The 10,497-nt window shown below is 34.6% G+C and overlaps 1 protein-coding gene and 1 long non-coding RNA gene across 2 annotated transcripts; one reads left to right on the top strand and one right to left on the bottom strand.

Moving 5' to 3' along the window:
- Positions 1–277: 277 nt before the first annotated feature.
- LOC117114904 lies at positions 278–4,792 on the bottom strand. The gene is made up of 3 exons (XR_004446455.1): positions 4,683–4,792; positions 859–913; positions 278–320 (listed from the first exon to the last, which is right to left on the bottom strand). It is a non-coding gene; the product is annotated as an uncharacterized LOC117114904 (long non-coding RNA).
- Positions 4,793–6,658: 1,866 nt separating this feature from the next.
- Positions 6,659–8,493, top strand: LOC117114907 (uncharacterized protein K02A2.6-like). The gene is made up of 3 exons (XM_033258521.1): positions 6,659–6,770; positions 7,317–8,275; positions 8,374–8,493. The coding sequence occupies exons 1-3, from the start codon at positions 6,659–6,661 to the stop codon at positions 8,491–8,493; spliced, it is 1,191 nt and encodes a 396-aa protein (XP_033114412.1).
- Positions 8,494–10,497: the final 2,004 nt, after the last annotated feature.

The following is a 10,497-nucleotide window of genomic DNA, read 5'->3' as shown; positions in this document are numbered from 1 at the left end:
TTTTAACTTTTAACGTCTAACATAATATAATTTTATGAGCATGAATGTTCTTTCACGCAGTGAACTTCCTTAGGATTTCTTCAGATGACTGAAGAAATTCACACAGTCACCTGACGAAACGAAGGCTTGTGCTTAATATTTTCTTAGTCTTCAAGTTACTGCTGGTCATTTTAGTTCATATTTAAAAAGCTACCCTGTTATTCATAAAACTATGCGCATAATATGATTGATTGAACACATTATTACAAAAATGTAATTTATAAAATGTATGTAAACTTACCATTCCCGGCAGTTATATGCATTGGCATTGTCAAAATAATCTGCAAATTTATAAATAATTCAAAGTTTAAACTATAGCCTAACATTTATTTAAAATAGGCAATAAATGAACAAAAAAGAAAGTAAAAGACAGAAAAAAGTGCACATAATCATAAAAAAACAACACAAAATAAAAACGAATAAAAAGTGTTATTATAGGGAACAAAACTCGAAATAAAACTTTTTTCATTTTGACTCCTATGGCAAAGAAAATAAAAAGAAGGAAACACGAAAAACAAACATATTTAAAATAGATTAATTTATGTTGGTTCAGTTATGTAAAATAGTATTAATAAGAATAATGGCATTAATATCAAACTTAATGAGGGGTAGGCCTAAGTATTTTTTTTTAAATTTCTATGACCATGACCTTAACATTTCACTCTAAAATGTAATCACCACTTCCATAGACCTATATCTACTACTTCACTAAATTTTATAATATTGATACTTTGTTACTCCTGCTAACAAACAACGGTGAATACACAACATCTTCGCCAAAAGTAATTAAATAAATCAAAATAAAAGACAAAAACTTACAAAAAAGCAAAGGCTAACCATCTTCACCATACTAGATTAAACACACGTCTTGTGCCTTCTCGTCAACAACGGATTTATGTAAAGAAAAATTTAAAAATAAAAAATGAAAAAAAACCTTTTAGGTGGTGTGTATATGAAACATATTTTATATTTTACTCACGGCCATCTGTTGTATTTACCTCAATAAATTTACACGTAACAACTGGTGCAGTGGCGGCGCCAGGATTTCCCCGACGGAGGTCGAAGGTCCCCCGACGGGGGGGGGGGGGCTGAAAAAAAGTGGGCGTGGACTGGCGTAGCCAAAAATCTTTCGACAGTGGTCCAGGGGACGTAGCCCCCCCCCCAAAAAAATATGACAATTTAGGGGTTTGAAAGGAGTCAGTAACAAACTAAATCTTATAGTGGCTGAGAAAGCCTAGATCTATATTGAGGTCACTATTAATGCTATCAAATTTATGAATAAAATTTTGTTCGGTAATTAATTGTTCATAATTAGCTCCATGACTGCACAGATAGTTTATCTGCCTAGCTCTACTTATTAGTAGAATAGTAAGTTGCTTGATTTCACTTGTTATCTCTAATCATTGTATACTACATTGTATCCGACTGCTTATTGGTTAATTGTGAGACTATTGCTAATTATGTATGCATAAGCTCTTTTCTATTTTGTTTTCAATTTTTTATTTCACACACCTGATAAAGCTGGCGAAAGCTTTTGTTAAATAAATAACATCTAAGTTAGTCTCAGAGTGCTGCCTTTTAATTTTCTTACCATAATTCATAACATTGATTCCTGCAAAGCCACATGGCCCAGATGGCATCCCAACTGTTGTTTTAAAACATTGTTGTCCTGAGCTTTCCCCAACACTTTCCAAGCTGTTTAACCTGGTAGGTTTAAACATTTCCAGCTTGCTGGAAAACTGCGTCGTTTGACCAGTTACCAAGAAAGGGATATATTCAAAGCATTTGATATAGTCTGTCACAGGGCGGCCGGGCCCGCCTTCATAAACTTAAGGCCGATGGCTTAACTCACAATTTCGTCGTCCTATCTCTTCATTTCGTTCTGATCGCCACATTCAGGTTATTTTTGACACTCACCGCGAGCACATTTCTTGTTTCATTGACAACATCCCTAACTCTCTTTTTCCTAACATAAAAAGTAATATACAAGACACCACTCACTTTTTCCGCAACCTCAATGGTTACTATTGATTGTTACTGACCTTTACACTAACATCCCCCATAACGAAGGACCCATGGCTTTCTCGATTAATGTTATCCCACACATTATACATCTGATCTTATTACTCAACTTCATTCTATCGCCAAATCAAGGGCACAGATTGGGAACTAAAATGGCCCCCTCATACGCTAGCATATTCATGGACCACTTTGAAAATAAAACACATCCTCTCCAACCTCCATTTTATAGCCGATATATTGATGATATCTTTTTTATATGGCACACGGCCCTCATTTATCTCCCACATCAATAACTCTCACCACAGCATTAAGTTCACCAAACTCCTACTCAGATATCCCATTTTAGATGTGTTAGTAGGCTTAAAGGATAATTAAGTTACGTCAATTGTTTACACTAATTATAGACAATCACAGATACCTCGACTTTAATACCTCTCATCCCATAAAACTCAAGAAATCCATAGTTTACAGTTAAGCGCTCAGAATAGGCCTATAAAGAATCTGCCCATCCACTACAGAATTTGATGAACACATTAACACACATGTCTACAAATTAAGACTTAGCAACTTTCCCATGAAATTCATCAAAGCATTTATCATGAAGGCCTTGTATAAATCACCCCAACAATTTCTGGATTAAAACGCTAAATCGAATTCAATTGGTATACCAATAGCCCTGGTCCTCGACCTCAACCCCGAATCCAGCACCTCGCCAAAACCATCATCCACGATTTCCGTATTCTCTCTCACTGCACTTTATCTAATTCAGAAGTTCTTAAATCACCATCTCTCTTAGCATACCGAAACCATCCTAACCTAATTCACTACTCACATCTTCCAATTTCAGTTAGATGCATTTCCATTCAGTAGATGGTGTACGGTAAGAATGGCCCCGGTAAAAATGGCCCAGGAAAAAATGGCCCCGGAAAAAATGGCCCCGGTAAAAATGGCCCCGGTAAAAATGGCCCTGTAGAGCCCACAAATGTAAAAATCTACCACAAATGTAAAAATAACCACAATTATGTCAAAACATTCTACCCGCAAATGTCAAAATAACCGCAAATGTCATAACATGTCAACCACAAATGTAAAAATAACCACAAATGTAAAAAAAATCGCCCACAAATGTAAAAATCTGCTTAACTACAAATGTAGTAACATTTCACCTACAAATGTAAAAATTTCCATTTTTACCTCAAATGTCATAACATGTCAAACCGCAAATGTAAAAATTTTCCTTAGCACTTAAATCCTTACAATATTCAAAGACCCTAATTAACTGCTATAGTAGAGCAGCCTAAAGCCTCAAGTTGCGCATCATGTCCTTATTAAACACTGTATATGTACCTTTGATGATTTATATTATATTTATATTATATTTATTCAACAGTGTTAACGGCTAACTTCCTTCAATATCATATATAATATACGACAGTACTTCTAGCCGTATTTCGAGTCCAAGTAATCAGGGGTACTGCAGTGTTGATCTAATTGTTATTGTCGTGATGGAATAAATGACAATAACTGGATTTGCGTCAGCAGAAACATGTATAGGTGTAACTGCAGTACCCGCTGCTTACTTGGACTCGAATTCAACCCTGGCCATCAGGCGCAAGCTCGGTGGTCTAGAGGTATGATGCTAGGCTAGTGATCTGGAGATCGTGCATGGGCTCGAGTCCCACCCGAGAACAACATTAAAATTACACCTATACAATAATTAAAAAAAAATACTTAGACCTAACAACCGCCCATACAAAAAAGATCTATTAATTAATCAATCAGCAGGGTACTCCTAGATCTACTCATATCCTAGGAGCTAAAAACTAAGTTATTTTAGTTCTCAAATATGCATATGGTTTATGTTGATTTATTAATTAAATTTTTGCTCCAGTGTATTTTACAGCATTTACCTTTTTTTTTTTTTAAATTTTATAATTGAGGGCCATTTTTTATTTATTGATTCAATTCTTGCTTATTACAGCATTTAAATATTTGAATATTTAAAAAAAAAAATATCATTTCTATTACCGTACTGATTTTTTTCATTGGGGCAATTTTTACCTACCTGTCATTTGGGGCCATTTTTACTGGGGCCATTTTTACTGGGGCCATTTTTACCGGGGCCATTTTTTCCAGGGCCATTTTATCCTGGGCCATTTTTACCGGGGCCATTTTTACCTACAACCACAGTAGATTGCCCGAGAACATCTCTTCATCACTCAACAGATTGTGTTATATAATTACAATTATATGCATTGTGTGTGTGGAGGAGGGTGGTGTGGGTTGGTGGTTATGGTCATCGGACCATAACTTATTAATAATACGTATTATAATTATTGTGGACGCTACCCAAAAGAAATATACATTGGTCGTATGTATATACTTTTATATTGGTTTTGGCCCCGAATATGTGCATCTTTTTTCGCTCAATGTTAAGATCGCCACAATATACACCTATGTACAATTATAGGCTTAAAGCTAAGCAATAAAGGTTAAATGTCACATGGCTGTTGCAATATGAAAATATGAATTATACTCCACACTCCTAAACATAATGTTAAATTATCAATATAAAAAACCCCAAAAAACACAAACCAACTAGTGAAAAAGATACAACTTACCTGCTCGTTTGAATCCGGCATTGCCTGTCACCCAAAGTCAACGAAGGCAATGAGTAGTAAACCGATATTGCCCACGTTAATTGTAGGAGCTTAAAATCGATTTGAAATAGTAAACGACTGTGCAATGAGGCATATCTCAAAATACAGCAAGTTAGTCACACTTAAAAGCAAAAAGATCAAAAAGAGTTCCACATTAGCATGACATGACAACAATAACTAATTGACCTCTACTAGGCTATTCATGTGAGTCGAGAACATACTTAAACTACCTACTATTGTTCCGTGTATAATTTAGCAGTTGATGTATTAATTCCTTCATAGACTGTCAATTTTTATGACTGTTATATATTGATGTTTTACTTTAATTATTTCTGCTCTTTGTATTTTTTTTGTAATCATATTGATAATACTATATTAATAAATGTCCATATCTATTGTATTCATTTTTGTTGTCTTTATTTGTGTATTGAGACATGATCACTTCCGTTAAGCTTTGTCTACACTATCAAATTTTATGTGACAAAAAAAAAATGTGATGTGCCCATATATGGGTACGATGACGTTACATCACATATTATTAAATTGTATCCAAAAAGTTCAACGTGTTCAACTCTTGTTCCATCACATTTTATGTGACGTTAAATGAAATTTAACTGTTAGACAAAGTTTTATTCTTCAAATAACAATACCTAAAAATTAATTTTTATATATTTTACGATTCTGGACAATCAACTACATTGCAAGATAGAAAAATGCAATATTTTATTTTTGTGCATTCGAGTTATTAAATACTGGTACTGTTTAATATTTATATTTTGCTATAATTGATTCAGTGAAGGCCTATTGTATATTTTGATGCCTGTTTTATTGCTTCTGTTGCTAGTTTTTATTGTGTATATTTATATATTGATGTATACCATTGGATTCTGTTTGTTCTAATCTAATTTAAGTTGAAATTCCATGCAGTTCGCAGATGTGCCCCTAAAGCTCCGTTCCCATCAAGCCCGGATCCGGTCCGGAGCCCGTGAGTTGCTACGTTTTTTGTACGCTGCGTTCACATCGCGCACGGAACACGGTTATTCGGTTTAAGTACGTAGGTCTATGCGTTCGATTGATTCGAACCAACCAAGCTTGTTGCTGATTGGTCCAAGAAAAAAAACCGTACGATTTCAGGATACAAATGGCTCTCAGATCCATCGGTCCGAATCCGGAGTCCGGATTAGAAATTGTACGAATTTGATATGAACAGTTCTATTCTTTATCACTGAACTCTGTAATATATTAACACAAACAAACGTCTTTGTAGTAGCCTAGCAAAACGGCTGGATAACGGAGTACACATTAAATTCTGTTCCATGTGTTCTAGAAGTCATGTTAACAAGATGTCCTGTGTGGATTTGTAACTGTGTGTATTATTAGTATTCAGCACGACTGTGTGTCAATAAAAAGGCAGAATATCACAACTGGCGACGAGGATGGGATAATATTATAACATACTACAATAATTATGGATCCATTTTCGAACTGCATAAAAGCGTTTGATCCGGACGAAGATCGGAAGTCTACAGGCCCACGTTGGGATAGATGGAAGAAGAGAATGGCAACTTACTTTGTGGCGAAGCAAGTTCGCAATAATGACCAAAAGAAAGCGCAGTTGTTATTATTTCTTGGGGAGAAGTCTTATGAGATTTACGAAACAATGGCTAAAGGCAATGACACCTACGATGATGTCATAAGAAGGCTTGACGAATATTTTAAACCGATCAAAAATACAGCACTGGCAGTATATCTGTTTAGGGAACTTAAACAAAACCAAGGTGAAACGGTAGAGCAGTTTATTACTAGATTGAAGTAAGAGGCCATAAACTTTGAGTTTGAAAATCCAACAACAGAAATAAAACCTCAAATCTTACAAAAAACAAGTAATAAAAAATTACGACGTGAGATATTAAAGCATCCTAATTGGACACTTGATGATGTCGTTAGTGAGGCAAGATCTCTTGAAACATCTGAGTTACAAGCAGGTAAAAGATAACCCCTTTGTGAATCATTCAACCGTGAATAAAATAACGGCAACAAGAGGGAGAGGTAAGCAACAACCTATGCATGAAAGTAAATGTAAAAAATGCGGTGGTAAACCTTATCATCCACCAACTCAGTGTCCTGCGAATGGTAGAACCTGTTATAAATGTTCGCGAGTTGGACATTATGCTAGTGAATGTTTTGCTGATAAGAGAGCAGTTAGTTACAGAGGCAGACAAAACATGCGAGGCAGAGAGTGCGTGGCGGTAGTTATTATTCATATGGTCGTGGTAGAGGCGGTAACCATGGATACGGTAGTCGCGGTGGACGCGATAGAAATCACAATGTACATCAAACTGAGAGAGATGAACGGGAACTGTATAATGATAGTAGTCGTGATTCAAGTAGTGATTTGTTTATGTGTACGAATCATGTTGATAATCCTAGTGGTAAATTGTCTAGAGATCACTTTAAAGTAATCTTGAATGTAAACAGTGTTGATTTGGAAATGTATGTAGATACTCAAGCAGATGATACTGTAATGAGCATTGATACGTATAATAAGCATTTTAATCATATTGAAATTACAAATAATGATATGGTATCTCTTAGAACATATAGTGGTGAGAAGTTATAGAAATATTATTGGTAAAATCAAATGTGATGTCATCGACCGTGAGGGTATAACACACAAGTTAAGTGCTAGTGTTGCTGATTATAGGTATAAGCCCACATTGCTTGGTCTTGATTGGATGGCAGTGGTTAAGTTAGACTGGAAAAACATAGTAAAAAATCTACACTCCAGGTATGTTAACAGTTGCGCACATCAGAATGATGTAAGTGAATCTCAATGTTCTAAAACAGTCGGAAACAGTAATTCCGAGTTAAATGTGTTGTTTAAAAGGTATGAAAACTTGTTCGAAGATTCATATGATGGCATGAGACATGAGCTAGCTCACATAAATATTAGAGAAAATGTTACTCCTGTGTATGTTAAAGCCAGGTTTGTTCCATATGCTAACAAATGCAAAGTTGAAAATGAACTTAAAAAGTTAGAAGACAATAATGTAATACATAAAGTCAAATACAGTGATTGGGCAACTCCTATTGTGGTAGTCCCAAAGTCTGATGGTACAGTTAGAATCTGTGGTGATTATAGTGTAACAATCAATAAGTTCATTGATGATGAAGTGTATAATCTTCCAAGCTCAGATGACCTGTATGCTGAATTAGCTGGAAAACGTGTTTTTACTAAGCTAGATTTGTCCCATGCATATGCTCAACTAAATTTAGATAAACAGAGCAAAAGCTATGTTACGATAAACACACATAAAGGTCTTTACTCATACAACAAATTACCATATGGTGTAAAGCCAGCTTCAAAGATCTTTCAAGGCAAAATGGATAAGATATTGAACGGTATCGAAAATTGCTTGTGCAATCAGGATGATGTCCTCATCAGTACCGAAACAGTAAATGAAAACTTGGCGGTAATAAAGGAAGTATTTCAACGATTTGAACATTACAATGTTCGCTTGAAACCCGCAAAATGCCAATTCCTGATGGATGAAGTAATATATCTTGGACTTAATTGCCTGAAGAAGTGGTGTCTGACAACGGCCCACAATTTGTTAGTGCAGAATTTGAATCCTTTTGTGATAAAAATAAGATAAAACATACATGTAGCCCAGTATACCATGCTGCCACTAATGGAGCAGCTGAACGAGCTGTAAGAGTAGTAAAAGAGGCTTTGACTAAGCAAGTACTTGATGGTAACTCCAAGCAATGAAGCATAGATTGGCTAATTTCTTGTTTAAGTATAGGACTACTCCGCATAGTACCACTGGACTTACTCCAGCAGAGTTATTTATGAAGCGTAAGCTCAGAACAAGACTATTAGTTAGTCCAAATATTGCACAGTATGTTGAAGAAAAACAGGCACAACAGAAATTGTACAAAGATCCTAAAATTAATTCGGAAAGGCAATTTCAATTAAATCAAAGCGTAAGAGTCAAAAAATATGAGATCAACATGCAAAGAGGATAAATGGTTAAAGGGTATTTTTACAAAGGTACGTGGTCCCAGAAAATATGTAGTGAGAATAGGACAAGTTGAGAAGGTGATTCACCCTGATCATTTATTTGCTAACACATAGGCACAGCTTAATGAAAGAAAGGAGAGAGTGTTTAAAACTTTACTATGATTCAGAACTTTGTGTTTACAAGTTTGTTAGGTATAATAAGAAATATACGCCTATTTTAATACAAGACAATTTGGAAATCACAACAGATGCTAGATACTTCAAGTACTAAACCGATAATTCAGATCATGAATAATACATGTACTGTACTTGCAGTATACTATTTGTAATGATGATAGTGATATTATTATAACAAGAAGTAATGTTATGATAACAAGTTAGTGATGTTTTGATATAATCCTGAGTTTCATGTTCTTAGACTATTTAGATAAGTATACAGTGTAGCATGTTAGATTTATAAATACTGTAGTTTAATACAGTAAGTTCATTTGTTTATATTAGAATACAGTAGTTGCTTATAGTTACGTTATAGTAAAATTTCATATGCCATATTCATAACCAAAAATAGTTAACAGTTTACAATTGTCATTTTCGTACAACTAAGCTTTAATTTTTTTTAAAAGGGAGTGATGTAATATATTAACACAAACAAACGTCTTTTTAGTAGCCTAGCAAAACGGCTGGATAACGGAGTACACATTAAATTCTGTTCCATGTGTTCTAGAAGTCATGTTAACAAGATGTCCTGTGTGGATTTGTAACTGTGTGTATTATTAGTATTCAGCACGACTGTGTGTCAATAAAAAGGCAGAATATCACAAACTCCATTTTTCACGATTTTTTCTCCGGACTCCGGACCGAAATCCGCGGGCTTGAAGCTTTAAGGCAGGCTCAGGTCGACACGGAACTGAAAGGAACTCAACTCAACTCAACTCAACTCGACTTTGAGCAACTGAAAGGAACTTGGCTCATGTCGACTGGCAACTGAAAGGAACTATTGGCTAAAAACATTTTCCCCGCGAAATCCCATCAACTGCAAAAATTCTGTAATGTTTTTATTAAGACATGTAATTATTTTAAAAAGTGTATCTACTTTATTTTTTTGTTTTGAAAATGTCGACCAGCAACTGAAACAAATGGTGCCTGTTTGTAGTCGACAGAATTGAGTTTTTAAAGATTTAATTTTCTTCGAAATCTCATCAACTGCAAATAAATGTTTGAATGCTTGTAAGATTAGACGTTTGGTTAAAAATAATAAAATTATTTTTGAAGTTTATCTACTTTTTTTTTTAATTTAGAAAAGTGTATCGCATATTGGTCTATTTGAAACGGGTTCATGCAAAATCTGGTGGAACAATTAAAACAAGAAAGGTCTTTTTCTATATGAAAAAACAAAAACAAAAACAAAAACAACAAGTATACACGAATGCATTTTATACGTGACAATGTTTACATGAATCAGCTGTCAAATATGTTATAAAAATGTATTAATTGTGTATAAGAGACAAGCAGCATACTTTTGATAGAATTCATAATTTAACACTACACTGCAGAGGGACTTTCTGAAAAAGGAATTTAGCTTTTCTTGACCTAAACCTAGGCCCTAGATAAATGTTCTACTGTTAAAGCCCCATTCCCGGCAAAATTTCACTAAAAACTGACTTTTTTTTTAGAAAATATGCATTTGCATTACTCCAATTATTATAAATCATGGAAAAATATTGGCATGAATTTTAGTTTTACGCAAAAGAA

Source organism: Anneissia japonica, unplaced genomic scaffold, assembly GCF_011630105.1.
Source record: "Anneissia japonica isolate Jap-2015-1 unplaced genomic scaffold, ASM1163010v1 scaffold458_len85933_cov152, whole genome shotgun sequence".
Lineage (NCBI taxonomy): Eukaryota > Metazoa > Echinodermata > Crinoidea > Comatulida > Comatulidae > Anneissia > Anneissia japonica.
This window is presented reverse-complemented; position numbering and strand designations above follow the sequence as displayed.